General features: G+C 30.4%; 2 protein-coding genes across 2 annotated transcripts in view; one reads left to right on the top strand and one right to left on the bottom strand.

Moving 5' to 3' along the window:
* Window positions 1-1,390: 1,390 nt before the first annotated feature.
* LOC143083688 (COMM domain-containing protein 9-like) lies at window positions 1,391-19,077 on the bottom strand. The gene is made up of 6 exons (XM_076259978.1): window positions 18,968-19,077; window positions 14,566-14,694; window positions 5,365-5,449; window positions 4,752-4,841; window positions 4,007-4,110; window positions 1,391-1,967 (listed from the first exon to the last, which is right to left on the bottom strand). The coding sequence occupies exons 1-6, from the start codon at window positions 19,010-19,012 to the stop codon at window positions 1,827-1,829; spliced, it is 594 nt and encodes a 197-aa protein (XP_076116093.1). The 5' UTR covers window positions 19,013-19,077; the 3' UTR covers window positions 1,391-1,826.
* LOC143083687 (nucleobindin-2-like) overlaps window positions 11,274-19,087 on the top strand; it is a 53,948-nt gene continuing 46,134 nt past the window's right edge. Inside the window, exon 1 of the mRNA XM_076259977.1 lies at window positions 11,274-11,364. The gene's annotated coding sequence lies outside the window, so the exon portion shown is untranslated. The remainder of the gene's footprint in view (window positions 11,365-19,087) is intronic.

Genomic DNA, 19,087 nt, shown 5'->3' with positions numbered 1-19,087 from the left:
GTTAGGCTTTTTTATCCATTGTTTAACAATATCAATGATATATGCACACATCATTTCTGATAGAAAGAATATGTACTGTCAAAATTATGTTGAACTCCAGATTTACCTATATTTTAAATTATTGATATGATCACTTGAGGAAGTAACAGAATTTTTTTATTGGCCCAGAAGGCATTATCTTTGGGTGAATTATATTACACAAGTTACATGCTAACCAGAAACGGTTGAAATTATTTGTATAAAGTATTTGAGTTCATAAAGTTGAAGCATAGTACAAATTATATTTAACATTTAATGGACAACTAGAGTGGCAGTGGGAAAAAATTCTGCAACTCTTTTAGGCAGTGACCTCTTATAAAAAGATTCATTCAAGAGGCCCAGAAGAAAAGAAAAATTATGCCATGACTTCTCAATAACATTATTTGTATACAATATTTATACGACCGTAAACAAAATTTTGTGTCCTATAATGGTACATATCCAAAGACGCATATTGTTTCCGGACAATAACTTTTGTTTTAGTTAATGGATCTCTATAATACCAGAAGGTTCAATACCATTGAAGGAAGGTTGGGATTGTTTTTGGGGTTATGGTCCAAATAATTTAGGAATAAGGGGCCAAAAAAGGGGGCCCAAAATAAGCATTTTTGTAGTTTTCAAACAATAACTTGTGTTTAAGTGTATGAATCTCTTTGAAATTATACCACAAGTTTCCATATCATGAATGGATGTTGAGTATTGATTTTGGGGGTTATCGCTCAACATTTTAGGGGGGGGGGGGGGGTCATTTTCCCCCCTAATTTCTCAAATTTCAAATTTTTGAAAAGTTTGAAGAAGATATCTTTAATACCACAATATTGCGCAATAGATTTGTAAGATCTTGACATTTGCTTTGTGTCAGAAACTCATATTATGTCAAAAATGTGATCACAATCCAAATTCAGAGCTGTATCAAGCTTGAATGTTGTGTCCATACTTGCCCCAATTGTTCTGGGTTCGACCTCTGCAGTCGTTTAAAGTTGCACCCTGTGGAGCACCTGGTTATTTACATATTAATGTTCAGTTAATGTCGTTTGTTGATGTGATTCATAGCCCTTCATAGCTTGATGTTCGGTCTGAGCTAAGGCTCCATGTTGAAGACCATACGTTGACCTATAATGGTTTACTTTTACAAACTGCGACTTGGATGGAGAGCTGTCTCATTGGCACTCATACCACATCTTCTTATATCTACTTGCACACTTGAGCATGGATTTGAATCATTTAAAGAAAGAATAAATGAGGTAATAACATCCAAGAAATGGGTTTAAGATCTCTTTTCAATGAACATGTACGGTTGACATATCTGTTCTGCTCCTCATTGTTAATAATTCATAAAAAAACCCTCATATTTATATATAAATATTGATTTTATTGCATAAATATGAACAAATCTTTTACACAGCACTATATAAATACATAATGTGAATAAAACAATTTTTCTAAAGTACAAAACTAAAAGTATTTACAATTAAATTTAAGGAAAGCTTATTTCCTGCAAGACAGCAGAAAATAAAATACATAGATTATAAAAAAAATATGTCTGGTTTCCTTCCTATTGAAAAGACAGAAAATCTCTTTTTTTTTTTTGTATACAATTGCACTTTTATCCCTCTTTCTATGCATTCAAGAAACTCAGTTAATGTTTCATTGAAATGATATGAAGTTAAATTTCTCGATTTGACAGTAAATGCTGCTTAAGAATCATTTTTGAATTAGCTCTCCAAAATATTCAATCCTTTATCAACATCACATATATAATAAACAAGTTAAAGATGTTTTAGCCCTCATCTTTTAGCCACTGAAGATAACTGGTCTCTGATTTTAGAAAGTCCATCTAACATTGTATCTAAGGTCTCTTTGGAAAGTTCTACATTTATATTGGAAATATCAGCTGTTTGACCAACTTTGTCTGAGTTCTCCTGCACCTGAAAGCACAAATATATCAGTAAGCATTAGAATATACGTAGATATTATTGGTTCATCATCTTTCATTGGGGTACTTATTTTTCAGTTATATACCCATGAAGCTGAATAAAACAAGAAGGTGTAGCAGGTACACGGATGCGCCATCCGCACTATCATTTTCTATGTTCAGTGGACCCTGAAATTGGGATCAAAACTCTAATTTGGCATTAAAATTAGAAAGATCTTATGATAGGGAACATGTGTATTAAGTTTCAAGTTGATTGGACTTCAAATTCATCAAGAACTACCTTAACCAAAAACTTTACCCTGAAGCAGGAGGAACGGACAGACGAACAGACGGACCCACAGACCAGAAAACATCATGCCCCTCTACTATTGTAGGTGGGGCACAAAAATAGGAATAAATGTAGATATATTAATCGTTCATTCATCAGGATAACAATTTTTGTGTGAATTTCATTTATATACCCCTGTAGAAAAATAAGAAAATATATAGATTTCACTGTCAGTAAGAATTTGAATAAATTTGAATAAAAGTAGGCGTGTTTTGCAAGTTTGCCTAAGAAATCACAAGAAATATTTTTAATTGTATAAGATGAACATCAAACAAAACTAATACACTACTATGGATTTATTATTATTCAATGGAAACCAATTTTCATGTTTTTTTGTGAGTACAGGTAAACCACAAATTTTAATGTTCAACAAATTACAAATTTTCTATCAGGTTGTATGTATACTTTGACCAAAAACCATAAAATGCCATTTTCATGAAAAGGCAAGTTTTCTACAATCAACAAAATTGATACCCACAAAAATAAAAGAATCCACACTTTAACATGTATACTGTGGATTCATTATTATTTGTTGGATAGTACTAATTTTCGTGGATTTCGTGGGTACAGGGGAACCACGAATTTAAATATTCAACGAAATACAAAATTTCTAAAGAATGTATGCTGTCATTCAGAGTTTCCCCTGGGTAAATTATTTTTTTCGCCACCTCTTTCGCCAAAACAATATGTTTTTCGCCACTTTATTATTTTTTTGGCCAGGTGACATAAATATATTTTTCATTTAAAATGTACCTTTTTTCTACCCCTCCCCTTTTTCCCTTAAATAAGATGATTTTGCCCCATTGTGTTTATGATTATTCTCCCATACTTATTTTAGAGTCTACATTGTACTAAGAAGAGGTTTTTACAACTAAACAAAAGCTTTTATCACATGAAATTGATCCCTCATTTCATATGTAGTCATTACATTGAAGGGCTACTCTCATTCAAGGGGCTGTTCCCCAACCTTTTAGATAGATTTCTTCAAAGCGACAGTTTTCTTTTCTTTACCATCGTTAATGATAAAGTTGAGATGTAAAACTGCTTGAAACATGCGTGTCCCTCAACCGACTTAAAGGTAGTCTCCCTAATCAATTACCTATATTGAAGTCAAAGGATAATTAAAGTTTTAAATCGGAGATTTTTCATGCTTTTGAACATTTTTCGTCACAACAACAGCTTTCTTTTCTAAACTATCTTTAAAAGGAGAGGAGACATCAAAAGTTTGTGTCAAAGACGTGCGGCGCAAAGTCGTAAATAATTTAACCATATCATTTTGTCAAACAATTCATTTAACACCTTTATTAATTAGTCCTTTGTTGTCGATAGCTATAAAATGCAATCAGCTGATTATTGATTTTCTGTCCAAATCTTAATGAGGTCAAAGTGAATTCCGAGTATTGTCTGATTGGTTAAAGTCCGAGAAACTTGAAAAAAAGTAAATAAACAAGATGGAGGAAAATAAATCGTTATATATTTCTTTCGCCAAATTCTTTCGCAAATAACGAATTTTTATCGTCACAATTATTATTTTTTCGCAAATTGCGAAAGTGGCGACCGCCAGCGGAAACCCTGCTGTCATTGCTTAAACCCCAAAATTAAATATCCACGATTATCCAAGTTTCCCTCAATCCAAAAAAATTGGTACATGTATCCACGAAAATAAATGAATCCTAACTATAAATAGTTTGATTGACACCTACCTGCATTTGTAATATACAAGTTGGTACAGACATTCGACTTATTGCATCTGAGGCTGTTTTCACATCTACTCTCCAATCAAAATCAACCAATCTTGGTAAAGATACTGAAAATCATAAAAACATTATACATTTTAGAATATGATGGTTCATAAGGAAACACGTATACATCCTGTTGTCTGTTGATGCTTGTATTTTGGTCATGTTTTCCTAAGATGGTTTATATTGTTTATTAACTAAATCAATTGGATGTTTTCTGATTTTTTTATTGGTATTTTATTCTTAGAAAAACTTGGTTTCACTTAATTAGTTTGTCAAAATTGTAATTAAACTAGCATTTAGTATACTTGTCAATCATTGCATACAAGGGAAATAATTATTGAAATAGAGAGTTGCTTCCCTTTTTACATACTTGAAAAAGAGTGTTGGCAAATGCGAAAATTCTGTATGGAAAACAATCATTTAAAATCATCACAACATTAGCAATAAGTTTCCAAATCTAGTTTGTTCATTATAAAAGATTAAATAAAAGGTAATTCTTTTCATTTTTGGGTTGGGCTATTCCATTATGTGGGAGGGTAGGAAGGGACTTTCAAAATATCCCTACAACAAAGAACATTTCTCTAAATACTTTTGCATAATGGTAATAGATGCATACCGAAAAAGACTCATGACCCACATTCAACCCTACCCTCCCACATACATTTTAATGAAATAGCCCTAAATATTTACCTTTAAAGTTTCTTACCTTGGTTATTTATGGCATATGTTTTCCAGCTGTTTATATTATCAACAATGATCTTGATAAGTAAGTCTCTAAGGTTCTTATGGAAACTACCTGGAAATTAAGTAATACAAAAAGATTGCAATAAAGTGGTTTATATTTTTTTTTCCTATCACATTTTTTTAATATTACAAATAAAACAGCTGTATGGTTATATTTTCATCTTTTTTCTTGTCGGATTCCAAACTTTCTAAACAGTAGTGGAAAAAGATTGATCTAGGTGAAAGAATAAAAAAGTATATGCACACAAGTGAATCATCATTGTTGCTCAACTGCAGTCAAATTTTGAAATAACAAGGTGTCTGACTTTCAAATTATTTTTCACAGTACCCCAAAGGCCTATAGCCTTCAAATTTATGAACCCCTTTTTTTATTTGTTAATTTTTGTATTTATAGACCAACAAAACTGATACCAACAGATCGAGCAAATGCAAAACCTCATTATATAGTTGTTAGCTATAAATGAACTCTTATAATAGCATTATCCCTTTACTAATATTATGTAACTGAAAATTACAATATAAATGCTCTAAATTGATTATAAATATAAGTGTCACAAGTCTAAACATTAAATTACCTGGAAACAGGGTCTGTAACTCTGTCGGACTTGTGTAACCTTGGAATATTGCTGCTTGTAAAAGTGATTTCAATGACTGTAAAACCTAGAATATGTAGAAAAAAGAAATTTACAAATAGATGAAATTGTTCTTATCAATATATTTATATTTGTGATTAGGTTTAGAACCAATGATCAATTAAGCAATAAATTACTTAAGTTGGTTGTTTACATTAGCTAGGTGAATTCAGTGAAAAAGGGGAACAGATTTTTACCACCATTTGAAAAAAGTGTGTTTTAAGGACAGAATTGAAGACCTGTAACAGGCTTCCAGACACCTCAAAGAATGCATGCCAAAAGTAAAATAACAAAAATACTGAATTCCAAGGAAAATTCTGTAGAAAGTCTGTAATCAAATAGCAAAATCAAAAGTTCAAACACATCAAACCAATGGATGATAACTGTCATATTCCTGACTTGATACAGGCATTTTCTCATGTAGAAAATGGTGGATTAAACCTGATTTTATAGCTAGTAGCTGTATGACAGTGGCATAAAAGAGATTTTCACTATTCTTACAACTTGGTACTCTACCTAAACCAGGCTAAAATTAAAGGTTGCCATTTTGACCAAATTGGGTTGTGTATTTATACGTTACATAAAACAAAACAGATGTAGGGAACTTAAATTGCAATGGATATTGTAAAAAAGCATTCATACAAAAGATCAATACTATGAATTGGGGACACTAAATTGATTGATTCAAAAACTACAAAACAAATGTATTGACAAAGAAAGATAACTGCAATATTGAATATTAACTTTAAATATCAATGCTATTTTTATCTAGCTATTAAATATCTTGAGTACATATTTCATTGACAAATTTCTGGAAATGATCACGGATGGATGTTGGTTTTTTTTTTTCATCTCATAAGTGAAGTGATAAAAATCTTAATAAACTGACAGTTATCAATACAGCCATATAAGGAATGCAATCTTTACCACAAAATAAATTTCCAAGAAACAGGTGATCTGACCTACAATAATAAATACTCTAGTAATTTAATAAACTAGCTTGAAACAGATATAACTTGAGATATATTTTCAACTTTATCTGCTTATATTTTTGTGTTGATTTTTAGTTGTTGTCAATTTTTATTTTGTACAATTTTGCTGATACGTACACTATGTTTGGACAAAGAATTCTTTGTTAAAGGGAAACTTCGCAAAAAAATCAAAAATTGATATTATGTCCATTCTGTATAAAAATGCTCAAATTTATAGATATTAAAGTTTTATTCCGCTAAATTAGAGATCACCATCGATTTTAAATTTTGAGTATCAGTTCTCTACTCTCCGCCATCTTGTCACCTTCTCCGATGAAAAATCCCGATATGTCAATAAACCACAAAGAAACAAAACTACAGTAAACGATGTAGTCGTAATTGCGTGTCGATATCTTGTCAATCGTACGGTTGTTTTATCTGACTGACTAACTTGATACGGAAAATGGTCTTATATTTTTAAATAACCATATAGTCTGTTATTTTTAAACTGATAATATTGTAATTAGTTAAAAAGTCAAAGTTCAAATCATAAAATGATAAATAAGTGTTCCGTGGAAATTGTTTTCGAAAATCTAATTCGTTCATAATTCTTTCAAGTAATAAACTTTATTCAAATAAATTCGGATCTTCCCTTATCTGATCACCAGCATGGCTAAAGGTATTACTCCCAAAGGTATTGGAAGGGGTGTAAGGTGGTATTCAATCGATTTCCTGTCCGGCGGGCTTGCAAGTTCATGCATCGTTTCACTTCTGTAGGTATTGATCAGTGTACACGACCGTTACTTATAACTTTCCATTTTGAACTATCAGGTGCATGTATAATATACATTTTTGTCTTGCGTGTCCGAAAGTGATATAATATACTAGTCATTACTGAACTCATACGCTTGTTTATAAATAACATTTCTGGTGTAAAGAATATTATTTATAAAAAAAAAATAATACAAAAAAAAATAATTGAAGAAATACAAATCTATTTACATATTTTTCCAAGGGTTATTTGGGAAAATGTAATATATACTCGTTGTCAATAGTTTAGGACAGATTGGAACATACCAGAATTATTGATCTAAAAAAATGTGCGCACTTGTCGACGATTCGTGTATACATACGCCTGGTAGAAAGTTACGGAACTTGAGTATTAATTTCCAAGTGCATCATTTAAATAAGGTGGAAAATGTACACTATTATATTTTTTTATCTCTATGCATCCATGAAAATTTAAATGGAAAATTTTCTTCTTTAGATATAAAATCAAAAAGAATAAACACTAGATTACGAAAAGTTAGGTAAGGATGGTTTTCTCCTCTTTTGCAATTTATATCACCACCCTTGAAATTTAGGCATGACACATATTTGATTTTCTAAGCATAAACCTGATCTTAAGGAATTATTTCTTTATCAGTATAATTTTCATTGATTTTTGAAAGACTGAAATTCTTTGTCATTATATTTAGATAAGTACATGTTTTGAACACATTTATATATATGTATTTAAGAGTATACCTGTATTACAAAGGCATAAAAAAAAGTTAATGGTTAAAATATTAATTAATTCTTTAAGCTCAGTACTTTAAAAAAATCTATTCTGATCCCTGATTTATCAAACCTTATATGACCTATACATCATTCAACCAATATCCCTCAATGGCCCATCTAACATTAAATTACCCCTTTTCACCCCCTAAAACCAATCCAGACTTAAAACCACTACAAACAGCTAAAGTTACATAATCCAAACATACTCCATGCTAATAAATTGCTTTTATCTTTTGACCATTCATAATTGACACATGTCTAATGGTTATGATGGCTGTATAGATTTATTATTTTATTGATCAACTGGTCATTTTCTTTGTACTAATTGAGTCTTGATAATTCATTGAAAATTGCTCTATATATAATTTTAAGATAGGATGGGTTAATTTCCCTTGAAATTTATTTCCTGACATAGAATCAAAATCCAAAAGTTGTCAAATTTTAAAGGTGATTTTTTTATATGACAAAATATAAAAATTTCACATTGAAAATCTTAAATCCCTGAAATAAGAGTCAAATCCAAAAAAATCTTACTTGAAAGGTTTTTTTCTGATACAAAGCATGTAAAAAGGAGAGAAAAAACTACACATTCAAAATTTACATCACTTTTATAATACATATTCATAAAATCAAACATATCCAGGCTATCACAGTACACACTTTTGTTAAAAAACAATTTTGATACAATATATATATTACTTATGTACATATGTTTAACCTGATTGATGACAATATGTTACAACTTATTGTGTGTATTTCTGGTAATGATGTTTGTACTACAAACTGTTGAAATCGATGTTGCCATATTTAGCAAAGCAATTACTGTAACTGGCAAAAATTACTGATTTTATTTAGCAGCTGTCTTTAGACTGACATGGTTATCAATTTAGGTTTTTACTTATCAAATATATTCAACTCAAGATACATATACAAACTCATTTTATGATTTATATTAACTTGAGGTCTTAAATGGAATTTATATTAAAAATAAACTCATTTTCATGTTAACTTAAAATTAACTTAAAATTGCTTACAAAATTTTTAATTTCAAACACAGTTTTATAATTTGATAAAAAGCAGTTACATAGATTTAAGAAAATGTCCAATAATTTATAGGTTACCTCAAATAGACATTATATCTTCATTTTTAACAGAAATCTAAGCATCTGCTTTTATAATTTTTAAATTGTGGTTTTCTTTCTAAGTTTCAGCAATTTCTTTTTGCTAATTTTAAAATAAAGAGATAGGTGACTGACCAACATATTTTGTCAGATTATTATAAGAAGCATTATGCTTATGAATATATTTTCATGACTGAAAATGTAAAATATTTATCCAAATCTGTTATTTACTGTTTTCATCTGAATCTAATGATACATTTTCTCCTTGTCAGTTTAAAATAAAATGACTCTTTAAAAAAAATGTGTTCATTTTATATAAATCTTATCAGTATCAAATCTGTTTGTTCATTCTTGAACCTCTTTAAATGTGTAAATAAAAGATAAATGCACTTCAAGTACTTCAACTTCTTATTTGTCATGTTTGTTACAGTGTTAGCAAAAAATCAAGGGGAGATAACTTGATTTTATCTTATATTTTAAAAATGGCTTTTTTCACTTCTTTATTCTCAAAACCCCTACCCACACAAAGTGACCACAGCTGTAGAGTATGTCCATTCTTCACCTTTTCCTCACAGAATTTCACTGAATTAATGATGAAATTTAATTCACTTTGACATTCCAGCTAAGAGTTGTTAAAATCTGTTTATATCAATGTATAGATCTATAACAAAAGCCTTTTATCATCGGATTCTTACAAAATTAATCAAGGATTAAATCAAAATTTAAATCAATATCTGGTTTGTACTACGTCCCCTACAGCTACAGGTGACTGGTCACATGACATAAGTATGTTATTGTTCATCATTTAATCACATGATTTATTCAAACAAACCATTAAACGGAAAGTCGAGTAAAGATTCATTTCAAAACCAAGAACATTAACAAAGTCCTATTATCTACCTTTTTTGTATAAACTTACTCTATTAATAGTTACAAGACAAAGTAACACGTTGTTAAACATGGATTTTATCACCTAAATTGAGAATTTGATAAACAGATATGAAAACCAAAGGAGATTAAAATAGATACTCCCTGTGAAAAAAAAACAGTATCTGAAAGTACTCCAGTCTTACTTTATTAAGATTTTGTTTGAAAATGCTTAAAAAAATCTTATTTTCTCAGAAATCAAAATAGACATTTAAATATTTACCTGTAATATTTTTTAAAAAGATTTCCATGTACATCATATTTGTACATGAAAACAAAATTGAAGGAGTTATATTTATACCAACACTACACCATGTACCCCACCCCCCTCTCACAATGAATGACTTGGTTAAATTTTAAAATGTTGATTTTTTTACTTTCTTTGTTCATAAAATCTTTATTTTCAATGATATGATTATCAAGGCTTTTAAATCAAAATCTCTTTAAAATTGAGAAAAAAATTCAAGAAAAATGAAAATCTGACTGTACGAAACAACATTGCTAATATAACACGAGAGCCTTTATTTCAATCAATAGACTAAAGCATCTGTTCTTTGATAAAGTCTCTAATGTTTCACACAAGTATTTCACACCTGTCAATTTCTATATTTAGTGAAATAAAGGTTCATCAATAGATTTCATAGTATTTAAGTGGCAAGCTGGGTTTTTTTGTACTTTATTTTCTTGTGTAAAACTTTTGCTACTTTTAATTTTTCTGAATGAAGAGGTCAAAATGCCCTTCTAACATTTAAAAAGCATTTATGTTGCTATTGTATCGAAATTTAATGTCCCTCAATGAAAAGGAGAGTTTTTCCGTCACAAAAGGCATTTAACCAGATAGTTATATGCTCAAGTTTTCACAGAAAAACATTAGATTTTGTTAAAAATGTAACTTTTATGAATATTTTTATTTTTATTTAAGTTGTGATCAACATATAGTCTTTAATTACTTTTTAAAGGGCATAAAGTAGTTTCAGATGTCAATCATAAAAGTTAATTTAAAACCAACACTTCAGATATTGCATTTATAACAGGAAAAACCAAGCATATTTATTTTTAATATTATCAACAATATTTGAGAACTAATCTATCCATCTAATTATAGAAAAATATATCCATAAAATAAGTCAATAACGATTTGAACATAGTACAAAAAAATCAATGTTTACGACACCATAAAGCTAAATGCTACTTCATAAATTCCCAAAATATGTTAATATAATCTCTTGTTATCATCTACCTGATACCTGTAACACCTGTATTTACCTGTATTTTACCTGCCAAACAGGAAGTGTGAATCAATAACGAAAGCCTACATGTCTATTGTAATAATAAACTGAAAGTGATCTTATCTATAGCCTCAGGTAAAAATTGTGACATTCCTAATCAATAGTAATTTCTCAATTTTCACAATTAATATATAAACTCCATGTAGTTATTTGAAATTTGATGTAAAGGGGAATACCGAGGGGCAGATAATTCAGAATATACATTTAAATTGGATTCAAGAGGATATTTGAAAGTCTGGTCAATTTCTTTCAACCATTGAAAAATAATCAATCTGTTTTGCTGATAAAATTTGTTGTGTTTTCAATCTAAAAACATTTGGTTTTGTTTTTTCTAATCAAAAGAACTCTATTTTTTTTTATTAAAGTATAAATAATTAAATTAAAATTACATTGAAATGGGAATTTTGGAATAGACTTTATGAAAAACATCTAAAAGAAATTCCCCCTCCCACATGTTTTCAAGAAAAATAGAATTTTTCAGCCTCCTGCAATTTTTCAATCCCAACTTAAGACTGATTCAGTATTCCAAAATAAAGTAAAAGTGATGAAAATTAGTTCTTTCAAACATAAGATTGAATAAAAACATAAAAAAATACCAGGTTTAAAACACCTACACGTATTGATAAAAGATAAATTTAAAATCCATCCAATGGCATTGTGGTAAATTTAAGAGGCTACAGTTGATAACACCATGTAAATAAAACCTAAAATATTGGAATAAATTTTAATCTGGTATGAAAAAGGCTGTGAAGTGTTTGTTTTTGTGTTGACCACAATAAATTGATGAAGTAAGCCAGAGTGAAAGTGATAATCGCAGGTGTTAATTTGTCAAATAATTAAACTGTTTTTCTGTTCTTAGAGGAGGTCCACAGACTTAAGCTTTGATATAGAATTTTAACAGACATTTGATTTTTGAATGCCCTTTTTCTTTCAAGATCAATGCTTTTGAATGGGGACCTATACCCACCTTTGTCCTGGGTTGGAACCCTCCCACCTTTTAAAAATTGCTGTCCGCACTGGATGAGCTACTTGGATTCTTTAAGGCTGTCTGTTTGCATAATATTTTCAAATTAAAAAACTGATTGATATTAGACTCATCAAACCTTCATTGGACCAGTTTGACATAACATGGGTGTATTAGTATAGTATTAATGAATGGGTGTTTTTATAATGGCCCTGTTATATGTCCAAGATCTGTATTAATGGTTGAGGAAGTCTGTAATGGCCCGAGGCAATGCAGAGGGCCATTACAGACATCAGAGGCCATTATTACTGACCGAGGACATATACTAGAACCATTATAAAAACACCCATTTCTTAATACATTTATTACCGGTAACCAAATGAACAAAAGTGTATGTGTTGCTGCAAACTTGATGTACTCTCTACTCTTTTAATGAAAGTTTAGTTTGAAAAAATAATGTGTGCTTCACCATAATAAAGCTTTTAACATACGAATTATCTATTTCAGAAATATTGACTTTACGAAAACAATTGCATTACCGTATTTTACAGAATAAAATTATGATGACTTTTTTTCCAATGCGATCCGATTTGAAAATCGGCAGCCATGTTAGATTTATTATATTTGATTTTATCACTGTTTTTGTGTGATGGCCCTGTTTTTTCTGTAATGGCCATTTTTTTCTGTAATGGCCGTTTTTCTGTAATGGCCCTGTATTAATGCCCAGTTTGTCTGTTTTACGCCCAGTTAGGGTTTATAAAAAACAGTCATTTTTGGCAATAATGTACTTAGTTGGTTAATAATAGTAGGTATTAATTAATATGATAATGGGATGTGTTTAAATTATCAGATTTTATAAAAAAAAAACAAAAAAACTTTATGTTAATTTATTTCAAACAAGTGTATTGTAAAAACTGAGTCTTATGACTCCATTGTAAGACCATTCCATGAATTGCCAGTAAAAACATCATGAATTTAGAGTTAAACTAATATAGCTTGATTGTGCTGAATTGAGTTTAATCACCTACAAAATTATCTCCCTTTGCCTAATTTTACTGAAATGACTTGTTAAACTGGTCCGCCGTTCCATCTATAGCTTCGCACCAAAGAAATGGGTTGGAGCCATTGTCACATTGGCATTAATTGGATGAGTCTTACAAATTCAACGATTCGCTAATAAAGTTGACCAATGATAGTGATAGGAAATTGATCTCAATGTTAATATTTGCATGCCACAAAATAAACAAGTATCTGTTAATTAACCCCATGGTGGTAGCGCAGATAAATGACCAACAAGCGTGTTATTGTGTTCTTGACAAACTGAGTCGGTATCTTTCATTCCCTTAAGAACTTTGTAGGGTTAATAACTTATAAATGTGCTAATTTCTTGTTTGGTTTCCTATCAGTATAATACATAATAAACATAGCACTTGATGTACTAGTCTCGTAGAATTATTAAATCCTGTGGTCAGAATTCTGACCACGGGATTTAGGTTGTACCTGTTGTCAGTGTAGCGATAAGTGAACACAACAGGGGTCCAGTAAGTTTAATGACTAGTTCACACTTCTTTTTGGAAGTGTACTCTAAAACAATGCAGATATGGTTAATAATAAGATAATAACAATTATTGAATAAATTCACATTTTACCTAGGAAAAATCCCCTAATCAACCAAAAGTATAAAAGATAAAAATTTTGGAAACAGAAAATTGTGACTTCATTTTAATATGTGTAAAAATATATATTTGGAAAATTGCCAAAGGGAGATAATATCTAATAATTCCATATGGCTAATGTAGATAATGTTGATATGTTATACAGTTTACAGGGTATGAAATTAGCAGGGGCCTGCAGGCCAATGGCCCCTAAAATTCGGTGTCGGCTACTTAAGTTTCTGCTTTTCTTGTATGGGACTATAAATGTGGCTTACAAGTAACAAAACTTAAGCTATGGGCTACCACTGCCAAAGTCTTAAATTCTATCCCTGGTTTGTGATTAGATTGATGAAGGCAAAATAAAGATCAAACTTCTCTGCACTAGACATGTAGATGGCATGGTGATTACTGGAACTCGACAATAATAATATGCCCTTTTGTATGTATCTTTTCACATACAATCAGTATTTCAATATTTTTTTTTTTTATTTTTTTTTGTGCGCTTGGGCATGGCATTTGAAATCATCCCTTTTGAGCTGTAGGCAGTTGGGTCTGAACCATTTTGAAAACAGTTTGGTAGACAAAATAAAATGATCATCAAATCTTCCAGTAGTATTTTAAAGCAACTTCGCCCTAAGTTTATATCTAGTTATTTACCTGTTGAGCATTTCTATTATCAACGGATAAACAGTCTGCTGCTGTTGTTGTGATAGTTTCAGAAAATCTTGTTCCAGAATGCACGGCAGCTTCATTACATAATCTGATGACTATATCTTTTGATGAGGCCTGAAATAATGATATTTTCAATTAAATGGTGTGTAGATTGATAAATGTTAGATGGCAAATAGCACATGCATATACAGGATAATGCAGAAAATTAACCAAACTCATTTAAAAAAAGATATGAAAGCAAAAAACATAGTATATGCCAATACACATATTAACATAATTATAAACAGCGCCTGGTGATGTTTTTAGCCCAACTGGTTTTGGTCATAAGGGGATCTTCATCAGAGGCAAAATGGTGGATTAATGCCTCTGGTGAAGGTTCCTTTGGATCAAACCGGTCAGTACATCTTTCCTATATTGCCAAAAAATAGAAATTAACTTATTATACTATCTTTCATTCTGAAAAGTCATATACAGCAAATGAATCTTAAAACATGAATGTACATATAAAATGCATGCACTGGTTATCTCAAATTCTTAAAAATTCATAGTAATAACGCAAGCCTTTTCTTTTTATCTGCAGAAGGTTATATAAAACATATTTTTTTTTGAAAATTCAGAGAATTGGCAGTGGCGGATCCAGCCATTTTAAAAAGGGGGGTTCCCAACACAGAGTAAAGGGGGTTTCCAACTATATGCTCCCATTCAAATGCATTGATCGGCCAAAAAAAAGGGGGGGTTCCAACCCCCGGAACCCCCCCTGGGTCCGCCACTGAATGGAATTATTAGCAATTATCAGATTTTTATTTGTGACATATTGAAAGACTTAGAGATGTACCTGATAATTGAGTTATCCTTGCAATTAGTTATTACAAGATAATCATCTCATGACAACTTTATTAACAATGGTTAGCATGCCTCTGGCTTAAAACATTTAGCAATAATTAATCATTTTACTTATATCTTTGTAAAAAATACCTTTAGGTAATGAGTGTTTCTCCTGAACAATTTTTTGGTAGAAATGACCATTTATGACAACTCCATTACTTAATTTTATTACATAGTTAATTTTAACAAAGCAAATTTGAGGCAGATCTGACAGTCTTCTAAAAAAACTCATGATCATAGCTGAAAATGTCATAAAGTAATAGCATTCAATAAGAAATTAAAAAAAAAAACTGGACCATAACTGTGTTTTTCTGACCTGATTACAGTTTTAAGGTGGTACCTAACACTTTAACTAAAATTAATTTGGCTCGTTTAATTTTCTTAAAATTTTGACAAAGTATTTACTTTGACCCTTTGACAAAAATATAAAAATTTCAAAAAATTTGAACCAACCGTTTAATAAGAAAAATTACACTGGTTATATAGCAGTTTGACAAACACTTATTTTGATCATTGAGAAGCTTAATATTCCATTATGAACACAACGTTATTAAAACGTTCTGCTGATTTTACAGAGTTATCTCCCTGTATAGTGTTAGGTACCACCTTAATGCACCACTTGACAATTGAAATGGGGAATGTGTCAAATAGCAACAACCCAACCAAAAGCCACCAATGGGTCTTCAACTCAGTTAGAAAATCCCCCACCCAGAGGCAGTTTTCTGCTGGCCCCTCAACATAATGTTTGCTAGGTTTATAGTGAAAATGGACTTCACACTAAACTCCAACATTTAACTCAAAAGCTCAACTCCAAGTTGTGACTATTGAGTATTCCTAAGTATTGTATGTTGAATTCTTATTCTGACTCCATAGATTGGGGACATCTGTCAGCTTTAAAACTTCAAACTTTTGTTTCAACCCCCACCATGATGTGTGCGAGAACACTTTATAATAAGTTTCATTATATTATTTTGCATCCCTTTTGCATATTTAAGGGAGTTTGCTTCTCAGTTTCAAAGTAATTAACTTTTCAAAACACTACTTTATACAGATATAGATAGAGGACTAATAAAGGAATCCAAAGAGCAAAAAAAATATATTGGTCACCGTGCTTATTTTCGAGATATTAGCCATTAAAATTTTGGCGGGAAAATATTCTCTCTTGACTTTTCATAGCTTTATCATTGACAAGTTGAAGTTCTCAAAAACTGTTAAAAAATAATTAAAATTATATAAGACTTTTACAAATGGCTTATCATTATACATGTAAAAAATTTCCAAAAAGAAAAATGGGAGTCACCGGGCAATTTTTTTCGAAGCATTCAAATGGATAAAACCAGAGGATTTCGAAAATCTGACAAAAAGTCAGAAACATGACAAGCCAGCTTCCTTAAGCAAATAAAATATGTTTAAACCAAACTAAATATAGTTAAGGCATCTTGTTTTCTCTCTTGAATGTTTTACTTTTGTCATTCTTGGGACTTTTATTCTTGATGATCTCCAATGTGTTGAAAAATGGTGTCATGAAAATAGCATGTTCATAAATTCGGATAAGACGAAATGTATGGTTATAGTTACAAGACAAAGGCTGTGTTTGAATCAAGCAGAACCAGTTCTAACTATTGAGAATAATATTCTTCAAAAATCATCAATTGAAAAACTCTTAGGTGTTAGAATTGACTCTAATCTGTCCTGGACAGGCCATATTAATTACTTATGTTCATCAATTTCATCTAGACTTTTTTTACTCTCTAAAATCAAGAAATTTCTAAATTTTTGATCTAAGAAAATTATTTTATAATGGTTATATTCTCCCACTGATAGATTATTGTTGTATTATTTGGAGTGGTTGTGCTAAAAATGAGCTAGTCAGAATAATAAAATTGCAGAAAAAGGCTGCAAGACTTATTTTAGATGCTGATCCACTTTCATCATCAGCTCCACTGTTTAAACATCTTGGATGGATGACAGTAGAGAACAGAATCTCATACCACAAATCAGTTTTGATGCATAAATGCCTTAAGAATGAAGCCCCTGTATATCTCACTGAAAAATTTAAAGAAATGCCAGAAATAAACCAATATTGTTTGAGAAATGCCTCTTGCAAAAATTTACAAGTTCCAAAAGCCAAAACAGAGCTTTATAAGAAATCTTTTATATATTCAGGATCTATTTTATGGAATAACCTACCAATATCCCTGAAAAAAACAACCTCAAGTACAAGCTCATTCAAAAAAGATTTAAAAAATTACTTGATGGAACATTAAAAAGCTGTGTGTTTTTATATGCATAATAATTTTCACACACTTACTCAAACTTGTGTTATTGTTGATGCCAATACTATACATGTCATATATGAATTTGTAACTTTTACCTGTTTTGAAAATTGTATATTTCATAACGATTTTTTATTTCATTATTCATGTATGTGTGTCTGTTTGATATTTTGTAATTGTTTGTTATATTTCATTGTATTTCACGAGGGCCTCAGGGAAGATTAGCTTTATAGCTAACTGTGTAACCCTCTTTAAATAAAGAATTATTATTATTATTATTTTAAAGCTATAACTATGCTGTTAGGTTTTGCTCATTGTAGAAGGCTGTACTGTTAATTTTCAACTTCAATGTCATTTGGTCTATGACTGGTGAAGAGTTTCATTGAATTCAACCTCAAAGTCACCAAAATGTGATCTATACACCAGTGTCAGTGAAATTAACCTACATGCTGGGACTCTGTAACATAACTTATTTAACTTATCGTTGTGTCACATGTTTTCGTATGTCATATGTTTTTGTATCATCCTTATTTCATCATTTTCGATTTCATAAGAGTATATATTATGGGGACGAAGTCCCCAATAACAGTAGAAAATTCAATAAAAAAAAAATTTGGGAAAATTTCCCGAATTTTTCATTGTACTAATGAACTCAAAATCGTTCAATTTTTTTTATGTCATGTTTTGAAATCCCGGACATGCGCAGAAATGTACAATGTACTTTCTTTTTCCGGTATAAGATAGGAAGGAACGCGCAATACCAATTTCATTTTTAATAATTCCTTGATATGAAAAATCGTTACCTGATGATAGCGTGTCTTTGTTTACATTGCATATGACGTCATAATTTAAATAACGTCACAACTAAAATCCCTAACAACAGAACCAAAATCGAAAACGTTACAGTATTTCCGTTTCTTTTTTTTTTAACAAATATTTAAGTTACAAAAAAATAATTCATACAGACTTCGTCCCCATTTACAGGTAATGCCTGCCTCATATTAAATGTTTTTTTTTTGGTTCGTATTGATAGTAAACCCGGCAATTGTAACAAGCCCCTGTGGACATACTTTGTCTCAGATGCAGACAACCAAAAATTATTTGGCAAAAAATCTGATGTTTACACATGTATAATCTATTTATGTTTGTGAATACAAAATCGCTTGAAATATCATATGGTATCACAGGAACTGAATGTAAATTATATAAATCAAAAGAAAATAAACCTTCAATAAAACATTCAATGAGTCAAAATTACAGTAGGCTGCCATTTTCAGATCACGTGAGAATGTTTGGTCCTAATTATAATACACCAATCAGATTGCAGAATTATTACCCAATCAAAC

This window comes from Mytilus galloprovincialis, chromosome 7 (genome assembly GCF_965363235.1).
Source record: "Mytilus galloprovincialis chromosome 7, xbMytGall1.hap1.1, whole genome shotgun sequence".
In the NCBI taxonomy this organism is placed as follows: domain Eukaryota; kingdom Metazoa; phylum Mollusca; class Bivalvia; order Mytilida; family Mytilidae; genus Mytilus; species Mytilus galloprovincialis.
This window is presented reverse-complemented; position numbering and strand designations above follow the sequence as displayed.

Coding starts and splice junctions, on each gene's coding strand:
- LOC143083688 (XM_076259978.1), bottom strand. CDS start 19,012: ATGGCAGCCTACTGTAATTTTGACTCATTGAATGTTTTATTGAAG. Junction 5,450..14,565: donor ATAATAGAAATGCTCAACAG/GTAAATAACTAG, acceptor TACATATTCTAG/GTTTTACAGTCATTGAAATC. Junction 4,842..5,364: donor GTTACAGACCCTGTTTCCAG/GTAATTTAATGT, acceptor CTTAATTTCCAG/GTAGTTTCCATAAGAACCTT.